Here is a 15,891-nt window from a genome sequence, read left to right as displayed (position 1 = left end):
CCCATTTTCCCCCAATTTTTCCCCAAGAAGTCCCAATTTTTCCCCAATATGTCCTTAATGTCCCCAATCCCATTTTTCCCAATTTTTCCCCATTTTTCCCAATTTTTCCCAAATTTTCTCAATTTTTCCCCATCTTTCCCAATTTTCCCCCATCTTTCCCCAATATCCCCAATGTCCCCAATGTCCCAAATGTCCCCAATCCCATTTTTCCCACATTTCCCCCAATTTTTACCCAATGTCCCCTATCCCATTTTTCCCAACTTTTCCCCATTTTTCCCAATTTTTCCCAATTTTTCCCCAATATGTCCCCAATGTCCCCAATCCCCATTTTTCCCCATTTTTCCCCATTTTCCCCATTTTTCCCAATGTCCCCAATCCCTTTTCCCAATTTTTCCCCATCTTTCCCTATTCTTCCCCATTTTTCTCAAATTTTTCTCCATTTTTCTCAATTTTTCCCCCATTTTTCCCAATATGTCTCAAATTTTCCACAATGTCCCCAATGTCCCCAATGTCCCCAATGTCCCCAATGTCCCCAATGTCCCCAATGTCCCCAATGTCCCCAATGTCCCCAATCCCATTCTTCCCAATTTTTACCATTTTTTCCAAATTTTTCCCCACCTTTCCCCAATGTCCCCAATGTCCCCAAATGTCCCCAATCCCATTTCTCCCCATTTTTCCCCATTTTCCCAATTTTTCCCCAATGTCCCCAATGTCCCCAAATCCCATTTTTCCCAATTTTATCCCATTTTACCCAATTTTTCCCCATCTTTCCCCAATGTCCCCAATGTCCCCAATGTCCCCAATGTCCCCAATGTCCCCAAACATCCCCAATGTCCCCAATGTCCCCAATGTCCCCAATGTCCCCAATGTCCCCAATGTCCCCAATGTCCCCCCAATGTCCCCAATGTCCCCAATGTCCCCTCACCTGTCTCAGGTGGTTGTACACGTCGAGGTCGCGCCCCCCCCGCAGGAACAGCGACACCAAGCGGCGAGCGACGGTCACTGCGCCCTGTGCCACCGCGATGTGCAGCGGCCTGGGGACAGCGGGGACATTTTGGGGACATTTGGGGACATTGGGGACATTGGGGACATTGGGGACATTTGGGACATTTGGGGGATTTGGGGACATTGGGGGGATTGGGGGGATTTGGGGACATTACGAAAAAATGAGGAACAATGGGAAAAAATGGGGGAAAATTGGGAAAAATGGGATTGGGGACATTGGGGACATTTTGGGGGAATTTAGGGTCATTTGGGACATTGGGGACATTGAGAAAAAATGGGAGGAAAAAGGGAAAAAATGGGGTTGGGGACATTGGGGACATTGGGGACATTGAGGGGATTTTGGGAATTTGGGGACATTGGGGACATTTGGGGGGTTTGGGGACATTGGGGACATTTGGGGACATTGGGGACATTGGGGGGATTTGGGGACATTGGGGACATTTGGGGGGACATTGGGGACATTGGGGACATTGGGGACATTGGGGACATTTGGGGACATTTGGGGACATTGGGGACATTTTGGGGACATTTAGGACATTTAGGGGATTTCGGGGATTTGGGGACATTGGGGACATTGGGACATGTGGGGACATTGGGGACATTGGGATGAATGGGGACATTGGGGACATTGGGGACATTTGGGGACATTTGGGGACATTTGGGGACATTGGGGACATTGGGGACATTGGGGACATTGGGGACATTGGGGACATTGGGGACATTTGGGGATATTGGGGGGACATTGGGGACATTGGGGACATTGGGGACATTGGGGGGACATTGGGGACATTGGGGACATTGGGGACATTGGGGGGACATTGGGGACATTTGGGACATTTGGGACATTGGGGGGATTGGGGACATTGGGGGACATTGGGGGTCATTTGACATATTTTGGGATGTTGGGGACATTGGGGACATTGGGACATTTGGAAGATTTGGGAACATTTGTGGGATTTGGGACATTTGGGGACATTGGGGAAAAATTGGGGGAAATTTGGGAAAAATGGGGTTGGGGACATTGGGGACATTTTGGGGATATTTGGGGAGATTTGGGGACATTGGGGACGTTGGGGACATTGATGGGATTTGGGGACATTGGAGGTATTGGTGATATTGAGAAAAAATGGGAGAAAAATGGGAAAAATGGGATTGGGGACATTGGGGACATTGGGGACATTGGGGGGGTTTGGAGACCTTTGGGGACATTTGGGGACATTTGGGGACATTTTTGGGATATTTGGGGACTTTTTGGGGACATTTTGGGGACATTTCGGGGACATTTTGGGGACATTTGGGGACATTTGGGGGGAAAAAAAGGGGGAAAATCGGGGGAAATTTGGGAGATTTGGGGACATTGGGGAGGTCCCAAATGTCCCCGAAATATCCCCAGAATGTCCCCAAAATGTCCCCAAAATGTCCCCAAAATATCCCTAAATGTCCCCAAAATGTCCCCAAATGTCCCCAAAAAGTCCCCAAATGTTCCAAAATGTCCCCAAATGTCCCCAAAAAGTCCCCAAATATCCCCAAAATGTCCCCAAATGTCCCCAAAATGTCCCAAAATGTCCCAAAATATCCCCAAATATCCCCAAAAAGTCCCGAAATGTCCCCAAATGTCCCCAAAATGTCCCCAAAAAGTCCCAAAATGTCCCCAAAATGTCCCCAAATGTCCCCAAAATGTCCCCAAAAAGTCCCGAAATGTCCCCAAATCCCTTCCCGCCCCTCCCCCCGCGCTGTTCCCGTAAGGGGCGTGGCCTCCCCGCCGTGGGCGTGGCCTCCCCGATGACGTCACCGAAGGCGCGGGGATTCCCCTCGGGGGGGGGGGCGGGGACATTTTGGGGACATTTCGGGACATTTCGGGACATTTTGGGACATTTTGGGGACATTTGGGGACTTTTGGGGACTTTTGGGATCCCCGGAGAGGGAAATTTGGGGGGTCCCGAGGGGATTTTGGGGTTTTCCGGGTGATTTTGGGGGATTTTTTTGGGGGTTTCCCGGGTGAATTTTGGGGATTTTTTGGGGTTTCCCGGGTGAATTTTGGGGTGAATTTTGGGGTGAATTTTGGGGTTTTGGGGTGAATTTTGGGGTTTTTCGGGTGAATTTTGGGGTGAATTTTGGGGTGAATTTTGGGGTGGATTTTGGGGTGAATTTTGGGGTGAATTTTGGGGTGAATTTTGGGGTTTTTGGGGTGGATTTTGGGGTTTTTGGGGTGAATTTTGGGGTGAATTTTGGGGTGAATTTTAGGGTGAATTTTGGGGTTTTTGGGGTGAATTTTGGGGTTTTTGGGGTGAATTTTGGGGTGAATTTTGGGGTGAATTTTGGGGTGAATTTTGGGGTGAATTTTGGGGTTTTTGGGGTGGATTTTGGGGTGAATTTTGGGGTGAATTTTGGGGTTTTGGGGTGAATTTTGGGTTGAATTTTGGGGTGGATTTTGGGGTTTTTGGGGTGAATTTTGGGGTGAATTTTGGGTTGAATTTTGGGGTGGATTTTGGGGTGAATTTTGGGTTTTTTGGGGTGAATTTTGGGGTGGATTTTGGGGTGGATTTTGGGGTGAATTTTGGGGTGAATTTTGGGGTGAATTTTGGGATGAATTTTGGGGTGAATTTTGGGGTTTCTCTGGTGAATTTTGGGGTTTTTGGGGTGAATTTTGGTATTTTTGGGGTGGATTTTGGGGTGAATTTTGGGGTTTTTGGGGTGAATTTTGGGGTGAATTTTGGGATTTTTGGGGTGAATTTTGGGGTTTTTGGGGTGGATTTTGGAGTGAATTTTGGGGTGAATTTTGGGGTGAATTTTGGGGTTTTTGGGGTGGATTTTGGGGTGGATTTTGGGGTTTTTGGGATGAATTTTGGGGTGGATTTTGGGGTGAATTTTGAGGTGAATTTTGGGGTGAATTTTGAGGTTTTTGAGGTGGATTTTGGGGTTTTTGGGGTGAATTTTGGGGTTTTTGAGGTGGATTTTGGGGTGGATTTTGGGGTGAATTTTGGGGTGGATTTTGGGGTGGATTTTGGGGTGAATTTCGGGGTGAATTTTGGGGTGAATTTTGGGGTGAATTTTGGGGTTTTTGAGATGAATTTTGGGGTGAATTTTGGGGTTTTTGGGGTGAATTTTGGGGGTTTTGGGGTGAATTTTGGGGTGAATTTTGGGATGAATTTTGGGGTGAATTTTGGGGTGAATTTTGGGGTGAATTTTGGGGTGAATTTTGGGGTTTTCGGGGTGGATTTTGGGGTGAATTTTGAGGTGAATTTTGGGGTGAATTTTGGGGTGAATTTTGGGGTGAATTTTGGGTTTTTTGGGGTGAATTTTGGGATGAATTTTGGGGGTTTTGGGGTTTCTCAGGTGAATTTTGGGGTTTTTGGGGTGGATTTTGGGGTTTTTTGGGGTGAATTTTGGGGTGAATTTTGGGGTGAATTTTGGGGTGGATTTTGGGCTGAATTTTGGGGTTTTGGGGATGAATTTTGGGGTGAATTTTGGGGTGGATTTTGGGGTGAATTTTGGGGTGGATTTTGGGGTGGATTTTGGGGTGAATTTTGGGGTTTTTGGGGTGGATTTTGGGGTTTTTGGGGTGAATTTTGGGGTGGATTTTGGGGTTTTGGGGGTGAATTTTGGGGTTTTTGGGGTGAGTTTTGGGGTTTTTGGGGTGAATTTTGGGGTTTTTGGGGTGAATTTTGGGGTTTTTGGGGTGAATTTTGGGGTTTTTGGGGTGGATTTTGGGGATTTTTTGGGGTGGATTTTGGGGTGAATTTTGGGGTGAATTTTGGGGTGAATTTTGGGGTGAATTTTGGGGTTTTTGGGGTGGATTTTGGGGTGAATTTTGGGGTGAATTTTGGGATGAATTTTGGGGTTTCTCAGTTGAATTTTGGGCTTTTTGGGGTGGATTTTGGGGTGAATTTTGGGGTGGATTTTGGGGTGAATTTTGGGGTGAATTTTGGGATGAATTTTGGGGTGGATTTTGGGGTGAATTTTGGGGTTTTTGGGGTGTCACTCACGTGTCCCCGTCCTCGTCCTGCCGCGTGGCGGCGGCGATGGCGGCGGCCAAGGGGGGCTCAGGGGGGACCCCCAAATTTGGGGATCCCAAAATCGGGGCGGGGGGAACCCCCAAAATTCCCCCTCCCCCCAAAAACGGCAGCGGCGGCTCCGCCCTCAAACCTGGAAGGGAAAAATCGGGAAAAATTGGGGAAAATTGGGGAAAAAATTGGGGAAAATTTGGAAAATTTGGGGAAAAAATTTGGGGGAAAAATGGGAAAATTTTGGGGAAAAATTGGGGGGGAAATTGGGAAAATTTGGGTGAAAAATTGGGGGGAAAATTGGGAAAAATTGGGGGGAAATTGGGAAAAATTGGGGAAAAATTGGGGGGAAAATGGGAAAATTTGGGTGAAAAATTGGAGGAAAATTGGGAAAAATTGGGAAAATCTGGGGAAAAAATTGGGGGAAAATTGGGAAAATTGGGGAAGAAAATTGGGGGGGAAATGGGAAAATTTGGAGAAAAAATTGGGGGGAAAATTGGGAAAAATTGGAGAGAAAAAAATGGGGGGAAAATGGGAAAATTTGGGGAGAAAAATTGGTGGGAAAATGGGAAAATTTGGGGAAAAATTGGGGTCAAATGGGAAAATTTGGGAAAAAAAATGGGGGGAAATTGGGAAAATTTGGGGAAAAAACTTGGAGGAAAAATGGGAAAATTTGGGTGAAAAATGGGGGGAAATTGGGAAAAATTAGGGAAGAATTGAGGAAAACTTGGGAAAATCAGAGAAAAATTGGTTAAAATTGGGGAAGAATAGTGGGGAGAAAGTGGGAAAAATTGGGGAAAAATTAGGGGAAATTGGGGAAAAATTTGGGGGAAAAATTGGGGGAGAAAAGTGGGGGAAATGTAGGAAAAATTATGGGGAAATTGGGGAAAATTGCAGAAAAAATTGGGGGGTAAATCAGAAAATAACAGGAAAAAAATTGGGGGGAAATTGGGGAAAAATTAGGAAATAATAAGGGAAAATGCAGAAAAAAATAGGGAAAAATGGGGGAAAATTGGGGGGAAATTGAGAAAAATTGGGAGGAAAATTCGGGAACAATTCGGGAAAAATTGGGGGGAAATTGGGAAAAAATCAGGAAAAAAATGGGAAAAATGGGGAATATTGGGGGGAGAAATGGGGGATAATTTGGGATAAAATTGGGGGAAATTGGGAAAAAATGGGGGGAAATTGAGAAAAAAGTGAGGGAAAAATTGGGGGAAAATTGGGAGGAAAATTCGGGAAAATTTGGGGGGAAATTGGGAAAAATGGGGGGAAAAACTGGGAAAAATGGGGATTATTGGGGGGGAAAATGGGGGAAAATTTGGGATAAAATTGGGGGAAATTGGGAAAAAATTGGGGGGAAATTGGGGAAAAAATGGGAAAAAAATGGGAAAAATGGGAATATTGGGGGGGAAATGGGGGAAAGTTTGGGATAAAATTGGGGGAAATTTGGAAAAAGTGGGGAGGGGAAATTGGGCAAAAATTGGGGGGAAATTGGGGAAAAAATGGGAAAAAAAAGGGAAAAATGGGGAATATTGGGGAGGAACAATGGGGGAAGTTTGGGATAAAATTGGGGGAAATTGGGAAAAAGTGGGGAGGGGAAATTGGGCAAAAATTGGGGGGAAACTGGGAAAAAATGGGGGGAAATTGGGAAAAAATGGGGAAAAAATGGGAAAAAATGGGAATATTGGGGGGGAAAATGGGGGAACAATGGGGGAATTTTGGGATAAAATTGGGGAAAATTGGGAAAAAATGGGGGGAAATTGAGAAAAAAGTGAGGGAAAAATTGGGGGAAAATTGGGAGGAAAATTCAGGAACAATTCGGGAAAAATTGGGGGGAAATAGGGAAAAAATGGGAAAAATGGGGAATATTGGGATGAAAATGGGGGAAAGTTTGGGATAAAATTGGGGGAAATTGGGAAAAAGTGGGGAGGGGAAATTGGGCAAAAATTGGGGGGAAATTTGGGAACGGTGGGGATAAAATGTGGGGAAATTTGGGAAAAAATGGGAAAATTTGGGGAAAAAAGGGGAATATTGGGGGGAAAATGGGGAAAAATTGGATAAAATTGGGGGAAAATTGGGAGGAAAATTCGGGAAAAATTGGGGGGAAATTGGGAAAAAATGGGGGGAAAATTGGGAATATTGGGGGGGGAAATGGGGGAAAATTTGGGATAAAATTGGGGGAAATTGGGAAAAAGTGGGGAAAAAACCGGGAAAAAACTGGGAAAAATGGGGAATATTGGGGGGGAAATGGGGGAAAGTTTGGGATAAAATTGGGGAAAATTGGGAAAAAGTGGGGAGGGGAAATTGGGCAAAAATGGGGGGAAATTGGGGAAAAAATGGGAAAAAACTGGGAAAAATGGGGAATATTGGGGGGGGAAATGGGGGAAAATTTGGGAAAAAATTGGAGGAAATTGGGGAAAAGGAGGGAGGGGAAATTGGGGGAAATTGGGAGGAAAATTCGGGAACAATTTGGGAAAAATTGGGGGAATTTGGGAAAAAATGGGGAAAAACTGGGAAAAATGGGGAATATTGGGGGGGAAATGGGGGAAGTTTGGGATAAAATTGGGGGAAAATTGGGAAAAAAATGGGGAAAAATGGGAAAAAAGTGAGAAAAATGGGAAATATTGGGGGGGAAAATGGGGGAACAATGGGGGAAGTTTGGGATAAAATTGGGGGAATCGGGAAAAAAATTGGGAAAAATTGGGGAAAAATGGGGGGAAAATTCGGGAAAAATTTAGGGGAAATTGGGAAAAAATGGGGAAAAAAATTGGGAAAAAAATGGGAAAATGGGGAATATTGGGGGGGAAAATGGGGGAAAATTTGGGAAAAATTGGGGGGAAATTGGGAAAAAATGGGGGAAAAAATGGGAAAAATCGAGGAAAAATCGGGATAAAATCGGGAAAAATCGGGGAAAGTTTTTGGGGGGGGGTCTCTCACCTGTGCCGATCCCGAATTTTGGGCTTTTCCCAGCCCGGATTTGGGGGTTCGTGGGGGTCTCCCCCAAAATTTGGGGGTTTCCCCCCCCCAAAACCGAGCGGCGCTTCCGGAGCGGCAGCGAAGTTTCGGGGGGGGGGGGGGAGGGGCGGCGTTTTTGGGGGGGTTTGGGGGGATTTTGGGGCCGCCGCGTGCGGAGGTCCACGGGAAGATCTTCGGCCATTTGGGGGGTCCCAAATTTTGGGGGGACCCCCTCTCCCCTCCCCCCCCCTTTGGGGTTTTTTGGGGCTTTTCGGAGTCGCCGCCGGAGCGGAAGCGAGCGGGGAATCCCCAAAAATGGGGGGCGGGGCCTCGAAGCCACGCCCACTTCCCGAAAACCACGCCCATCGCTTGTTTGGCCACGCCCCTCGGTGATTTGACCACGCCTCTTAATGGTTTGACCACGCCCATTGAGGTTTAGCCACGCCCATTGATGGTTTGGCCACGCCCCTCAATGATTTGGCCACGCCCATTGATGTTTGGCCACGCCCATTGAGGGTTTGGCCACGCCCCTTTAGGGAAACCCCGCGAAATCCCCCAAAAATTCGCGGCGGGTTTGAGGAAATTGGCGGGAAATTAAATTAAAAAATTGGCGGGAAATTAAATTTAAATTGATGGGAAATGTAATTAAAAAATTGGCGGGATTGAATTTTAAAAATTGGTGGGAAATGAAATAAAAAAATTGGCGGGAAATAAAATTAAAATTGAAGGGAAATGAAATTGAAATTGGCGGGAATGAAATTAAAAAATTGGTGGGAAATGAAATTGAAATTGGGGGGAAATTAAATTAAAATTAGCATAAATTAAATCTAAATTGGCAGGAAATGAAATTAAAATTGGTGGGAAATTAAGTTAAATTAAAATTGGTGGGAAATGAAATTTAAAAATTGGCGGGAATTGAAATTAAAATTGGTGGGAAATTAAATTAAAATTGGTGGTAAATGAAATTAAAATTGGTGGTAAATGAAATTAAAATTGGCGGGAAATTAAATTAAAATTAGCGTAAATTAAATTTAAATTGGCGGGAAGTGAAATTAAAATTGACGGGAAATGAAATTAAAATTGGCGGGAAATGAAATTAAAATTGGCGGGAAATTAAATTAAATTAAAATTGGTGGGAAATGAAATTAAAATTGGCGGAAATTAAATTTAAAAATTGGCGGGAAATGAAATTAAAAAATTGGTGGGAAATGAAATTAAAATTGGTGGGAAATTAAATTTAAATTGATGGGAAATGAAATTAAAATTGGCGGGAAATGAAATTTAAATTGGTGGGAAATTAAATTGAAATTGGCGGGAAATGAAATTAAAATTGGCGGAAATTAAATTTAAAAATTGGTGGGAATGAAATTAAATTAAAATTGGTGGGAAATGAAATTAAAATTGGCAGAAAATGAAATTAAAATTGGCGGGAAATGAAATTAAAATTGGCGGGAAATGAAATTAAAATTGGCGGGAAATTGAATTGAAATTGGCAGGAAATGAAATTGAAATTGACGGGAAATTAAATTAAAATTTATGGGAAATGGAATTAAAATTGGCGGGAAATAAAATGGAAATTGGCGAAAAATGAAATTAAAAAATTGGAGGGAAATGAGATTAAAATTGGCGGGAAATTAAATTTAAAATTGGCAGAAATTAAATTAAAATTGGCGGGAAATTAAATTCAAAGTGGCGGGAAATTAAATTTAAAAATTGGCGGGAAATGAAATTGAAATTGGCGGGAAATGAAATTAAAAAATAGGCGGAAATGAAATTAAAACTGGCAGGAAATGAAATTAAAATTGGCGGGAAATAAGATTAAAATTGGCGGGAAATGAAATTGACGGGAAATGAAATTAAAAAATTGGTGGAAAATTAAATTAAAATTGACCGGAAATTAAATTAAAATTGGCAGAAATTAAATAAAAATTGGCGGAAATTAAATTAAAATTGGCGGGAAATGAAATTAAAATTGGCAGGAAATTAAATTAAAATTGATGGGAAATGAAATTGAAATTGGCGGGAAATGAAATTAAAATTGGCGGGAAATGAAATAAAATTGGCGGGAAATGAAATTAAAATTGGTGGGAAATGAAATTAAAATTGGTGGGAAATTAAATTGAAATTGGCGGGAAATGATATTAAAAAATTGGCGGGAAAGGAAATTAAAATTGGCGGGAAATGAAATTAAAATTGGCGGGAAATGAGATTAAAATTGGCGGGAAATGGGTTTGGGGACACTGGGGTGGCCTTGGGGACAATGGGGACACCTCGGGTGGCCTTGGGGGACACTTTGGGGACACCAAGATGGCCTCAGGGACAATTTGGGGACAATTTGGGGACAGTTTGGGGACATTGGGGGTGGCCTTGGGGACAGTTTGGGGACACCTTGGCGACATTGGGGGTGGCCTCAGGGACAATTTGGGGACATTGGGGGTGGCCTTGGGGACACCTGAGGGACATTGGGGACATTTTGGGGACACCAAAATGGCCTCGGGGACAATTTGGGGACACCTTGGGGACATTGGGGGTGGCCTTGGGGACATGGGGAACACCTCGGGGACACCTTGGGGACAATTTGGGGACATTGGGGGTGGCCTCAGGGACACTTTGGGGACATTGGGGATGGCCTTGGGGACACTTTGGGGACACCAAAATGGCCTCGGGGACAATTTGGGGACAATTTGGGGACATTGGGGGTGGCCTTGGGGACATGGGGACACCTCGGGGACACCTTGGGGACACCTCGGGGACAGTTTGGGGACATTTGGGACACCTTGGGGACAATTTGGGGACATTGGGAGTGGCCTTGGGGACACTTTGGGGACACCAAAATGGCCTCGGGGACAATTTGGGGACAGTTTGGGGACACCAAGATGGCCTTGGGGACACTGGGGTGGCCTTGGGGACAGTTTGGGGACATTTTGGGTGGCCTTGGGGACACCTTGGGGACACTGGGGTGGCCTCGGGGACAATTTGGGGACACTTTGGGGACATTGGGGGTGGCCTCAGGGACAATTTGGGGACATTGGGGGTGGCCTTGGGGACACCTCAGGGACACAAAATGGCCTTGGGGACACCTTGGGGACACTTTGGGGACACTTTGGGGACACTTTGGGGACATTGGGGGTGACCTTGGGGACACCTCGGGTGGCCTTGGGGACACTCTGGGGACACCAAAATGGCCTCGGGGACAATTTGGGGACAATTTGGGGACACTGGGGTGGCCTTGGGGACATGGGGACACCTCGGGGACAATTTGGGGACACCTTGGGGACATTGGGAGTGGCCTTGGGGACACTTTGGGGACACCAAAATGGCCTCGGGGACAATTTGGGGACAGTTTGGGGACATTTGGGGTGGCCTTGGGGACACCTTGGGGACATTGGGGACACTTTGGGGACAATTTGGGGACACCTTGGGGACATTGGGGACACCTCGAGGACACTTTGGGGACATTGGGGTGGCCTCGGGGACAATTTGGGGACACCAAAATGGCCTCGGGGACAATTTGGGGACAATTTGGGGACATTTGGGGTGGCCTCGGGGACACTTTGAGGACACCAAAATGGCCTCGGGGACAATTTGGGGACAGTTTGGGGACACCAGGGTGGCCTTGGGGACACCTTGGGGACATTGGGGACACCTCAGGGACAATTTGGGGACACTGGGGGTGGCCTTGGGGACATTGGGGACACCTCGGGGACACCTTGGGGACACCTTGGGGACATTGGGGGTGGCCTTGAGGACAATTTGGGGACACCAAAATGGCCTCGGGGACAATTTGGGGACAATTTGGTGACAATTTGGGGACATTTTGGGTGGCCTTGGGGACACTGGGGTGGCCTTGGGGACACTTTGGGGACACCAAAATGGCCTCGGGGACAGTTTGGGGACAATTTGGGGACAATTTGGGGACATTTTGGGGACATTTTGGGTGGCCTTGGGGACACCTTTGGGGGGAAGAAGGCGGGAAATTCTGTTAAGCCACGCCCATTTAATGACGTCACCCTTTAGGCCCCGCCCCCTCCGAGCACCGCAGTGCGCCGGGCCCGAGCGGAGCCGGAAAGAGCCGAAAAGAGCCGAAGAGGAGCCGGAAACAGCCGAAGCGGAAGCGGAAATAGCCGAAGAGGAGCCGAAGTGAAGCGGACCCGCCTGAGGGTCCGGCCATGCCTTGAAGCGGCTCCGCCGACCCGTCCCGGGGCTCTTCCTCCTCATCTTCCTCCTCCTCCTGCAGGGGGAGGGGCCCATGGGCCGGGCAGGGGGGTGAGGGGGACGGAGAAGCTGAACTGGGCTGAACTGGGCCAAACTGGGCTGAACTGGGCTGGAGAAATCGGAACAGCGGCGGAAAGAGACGAAGTTGTCCGGAAGAGAGGAAGAGGGAGCGGAGGGATCGAAGTAAGGACGGAGTGGGGTGGAAAGAAGCGAAACGGGGCGGAAAGAAGCGAAACGGGGCGGAAAAAACCGAATCGGGACGGAAAAAAACCGAATCGGAGCGGAAAGAACCGAATCGGGACGGAAAGAACCGAATTAGGACGGAAAAAACCGAACCAAGGCGGAAGTAAACGAAGAGGACCGGAAGTAAGTGAAGTTGACCGGAAGTAAGGGAAGAAGGGCGGAAGTAAGGGAAGAGGGTCGGAAAGAGCCGAAGAGGAGCGGAAAGAGCCGAAGGGGGAGCGGAAATTGCCGAAGGTTTCCGGAAATTGCCGAAGTGCCGCCATGTTGCTGCCGCTGCTCCTCGCGCTCCTTCAGGGTGAGTTCGGGACCCGCCAATGGCGGCGGAGCCAAAATGGCACAAAATGACCCAAAATGGCTCAAAATGGCACAAAAATGGCCCAAAATGTCACCTGAGACCCCCCCCGAATGTCACCGGGACTCGAAAATGGCCCCAAAATGGCCCCAAAATGACCCCAAAATGGCTCCAAAATGCGCCAAAATGCCCCCAAATGCCCCCAAATGTCCCCAAAATGTCTCAAAATGGCCCAAAATGGCCCCAAAATGTCCCCAAATGTCCCCAAAATGTCCAAAAATGTCACCTGGGACCCCCCCTGAATGTCACCGGGACTCGAAAATGTCCCCAAAATGAGCCCAAATGGTCCAAAAATGGCTCAAAATGGCCCAAAAATGGCCCCAAAATGACCCCAAAATGGCCCCAAATGGCCCAAAATGGCTCCAAAATGCCCCAAAATGTCCCCAAATGTCACAAAAATGGCCCAAAATGTCATCTGGGAGCCCCCCTGAATGTCACCGGGATTTGAAAATGTCCCCAAAATGTCCCCAAATGGGCCAAAAATATCTCAAAATGGCCCAAAATTGCCCCAAAATGGCTCAAAAATGGCTCAAAATGGCCCCAAAATGTCCCTAAATGTCACAAAAATTGCCTAAAATATCCCCAAAATATCCCCAAATGTCACCAAAATGTCTCCAAAATGGCCCCAAAATGTCCCAAAATGTCTCCAAATGTCTCAAAATGTCTCCAAATGTCCCCAAAATGTCCCTAAATGTCACAAAAATTGCTCAAAATGTCCCCAAATGTCCTCAAATTGTCTCAAAATGTCCCCAAAATGTCCCCAAAATGTCTCAAAATGTCCCCAAATATCCCCAAAATGGCCCAAAAATGTCCTCAAATGTCACAAAAATTGTCCCAAATGGCCCCAAATTTTCCCCAAAATGTCCCCCAAATTTCACAAAAATTGCCAAAAATGTCCCAAAATGGCTCCAAAATGTCCCAAAATGTCCCAAAATGTCTCAAAATGTCTCCAAATGTCCCCAAAATGGCCCAAAATGTCTCAAAATGGCCCCAAAATGTCCCTAAATGTCCCCAAAATGGCTCCAAAATGTCTCAAAATATCCCCAAAATATCCCAAAATGTCTCAAAATGTCCCCAAAATTTCCCCCAAATGTCCCCAAAATGTCTCAAAATGTCCCCAAAATGGCCCCAAATGTCTCCAAATGTCCCCAAAATGTCCCAAAATATCTCAAAATGTCCCCAAATATCCCCAAAATGCCCCAAATGTCCCAAAATGTCTCTAAAATGTCTTAAAATGTCCCCAAAATGTCCCCAAATGTCCCCAAATATCCCCAAAATTTCCCAAAATGTCCCCAAAATGTCCCTAAAATGTCCCTAAAATGTCCCCAAATGTCACAAAAATTGCCCAAAATGTCCCCAAAATGTCTCAAAATGTCCCAAAATGTCCGTAAATATCCCCAAAATGTCCCTAAAATGTCCCCAAATGTCAGAAAAATTTCCCTAAATGTCCCCAAAATGGCCCCAAATATCCCCAAAATGTCCCAAAATGTCCCCAAAATGTCCCTTGGAACCCCAAAATGTCCAATTTGCCCAATTTTGGGTCAATTTGGGGGTTCAGGGCTGGATTTTGGATGAATTTTGGTCAGATTTTGGCGGATTTGGTGCAAATCCTGTGGGAATTTTTGGGAATTTTTGGGAATTCCAGAAACCCCCCCCATCCCTCATCCCAAATTTTTGGGATTTTTTGGGGGATTTTGGGACATTTTGGGGGATTTTGGGTCCATTTTAAGGCAGATTTTGGTGGATTTGGGGCCAATTTTTGTGAAATTTGGGGAAATTTATTGGGAATTTTTGGCAAATTTTGGGGAATTTTGGGGAAATTTTTGGGGAATTTGGGGTTTTTTTTGGGAATTTTGGGGCTCCCGGTTCCCCATTTTTGGGGTCCTGGGGGTGAATTTTTTGGGGTTTTTGGGGCCATTTTGGAGCAGAATTTTGATGATTTTTGGGCAAATTTTGATTTTTTTTTAAGGTTTTTTTGCCCAAATTTGGGTCAAATTTTGATGGAATTTTTCGGGAATTTCTGGGAATTTTTGGGAAAATTTGGGAATTCTTTCCTGACCCCCTTTCCCCTCCCCCTCTGGAATTTTGGGCATCCTGGGGGTGAATTTTGGGTCCAATTTGTGTCTATTTTAACCATTTTTGGATGGTTTTTTTAAGGTTTCTCGACCAAATTTTACCGGAATTTCGCGGGGTTTTTTTTGGGAATTCCGGGAAAATTTGGGAATTCTTTCCTGACCCCCTTTTCCCACCCCCTCTGGAATTTTGGGCATCCTGGGGGTGGATTTTGGGTGCATTTTGGGTCAATTTTAACCATTTTATGACGGTTTTTTAAGGTTTTTCGACCGAATTTCACCGGAATTTCGCGGGGTTTTTTTTGGGAATTCCGGGAAAATTCGGGAATTCTTTCCTGACCTTTTCCCACTCTCTCTGGAATTTTGGGCATCCTGGGGGTCGATTTTGGGTCCATTTTGGGTCCATTTTGTGTCTATTTTAACCATTTCTGGACGGTTTTTCGAGGTTTTTCCACCGAATTTCGCGGGGTTTTTTTTGGGAATTCTGGGAAAATTCGGGAATTCTTTCCCGACCCCCTTTTCCCACCCCCTCTGGAATTTTGGGCATCCTGGGGATGGAATTTGTGTTCATTTTGGGTTGATTTCACCCATTTTGGGACGGTTTTTTGACGTTTTCCGACCGAATTTCGCCGGAATTTCGCGGGGTTTTTTTTGGGAATTCCGGGAAAATTTGGGAATTCTTTCCTGACCCCCTTTTCCCACCCCCTCTGGAATTTTGGGTGTCCTGGGGGTGTAATTTGGGTGGATTTTGGGTCAATTTTAACCATTTTTGGGTGGTTTTTCGACGTTTTTCCACCGAATTTCGCCGGATTTTCGCGGGGTTTTTTTTGGGAATTCTGGGAAAATTCGGGAATTCTTTCCCGACCTTTTCCCACCTCCTCTGGAATTTTGGGCATCCAGGGGGTGGATTTTGGGTGCATTTTGTGTCTATTTTAATGGTTTTTGGATGGTTTTTTAAGGTTTTTTGACCAAATTTGGATCATATTTCGGCAGAATTTTGTGGGAATTTCTGGGAATTTTTGGGAAATTTGGGAATTCTTTCCTG

General features: G+C 45.9%; 2 protein-coding genes across 4 annotated transcripts in view; one reads left to right on the top strand and one right to left on the bottom strand.

Moving 5' to 3' along the window:
• The window catches only part of BCL3 (BCL3 transcription coactivator), a 63,422-nt gene extending 55,120 nt beyond the window's left edge, over positions 1 to 8,302 (bottom strand). The window contains exons 1-3 of one of the 2 annotated variants that reach the window (XM_072920758.1): positions 7,947 to 8,289; positions 4,992 to 5,151; positions 926 to 1,034 (exon numbers count right to left, since the gene is read on the bottom strand). In XM_072920758.1, coding sequence (XP_072776859.1) covers positions 926 to 1,034; positions 4,992 to 5,151; positions 7,947 to 8,166 — 489 coding nt within the window. In that variant the 5' untranslated portion in view covers positions 8,167 to 8,289. Of the gene's footprint in view, positions 1 to 925; positions 1,035 to 4,991; positions 5,152 to 7,946 lie in introns of both variants that reach the window. The other variant, XM_072920759.1, reaches the window with a different exon arrangement.
• A 3,737-nt stretch (positions 8,303 to 12,039) lies between these two features.
• Positions 12,040 to 15,891, top strand: part of SCN1B (sodium voltage-gated channel beta subunit 1) — a 49,633-nt gene continuing 45,781 nt past the window's right edge. Inside the window, exon 1 of one of the 2 annotated variants that reach the window (XM_072920778.1) lies at positions 12,040 to 12,717. In XM_072920778.1, the coding sequence (XP_072776879.1) occupies positions 12,684 to 12,717 (34 nt within the window). In that variant the 5' untranslated portion in view covers positions 12,040 to 12,683. The remainder of the gene's footprint in view (positions 12,718 to 15,891) is intronic. The other variant, XM_072920777.1, reaches the window with a different exon arrangement.

This window comes from Taeniopygia guttata, chromosome 33 (genome assembly GCF_048771995.1).
Source record: "Taeniopygia guttata chromosome 33, bTaeGut7.mat, whole genome shotgun sequence".
Lineage (NCBI taxonomy): Eukaryota > Metazoa > Chordata > Aves > Passeriformes > Estrildidae > Taeniopygia > Taeniopygia guttata.
The sequence above is the reverse complement of the archived record's forward strand: the minus strand, read 5'-3'. Positions and strand labels throughout refer to the sequence as shown.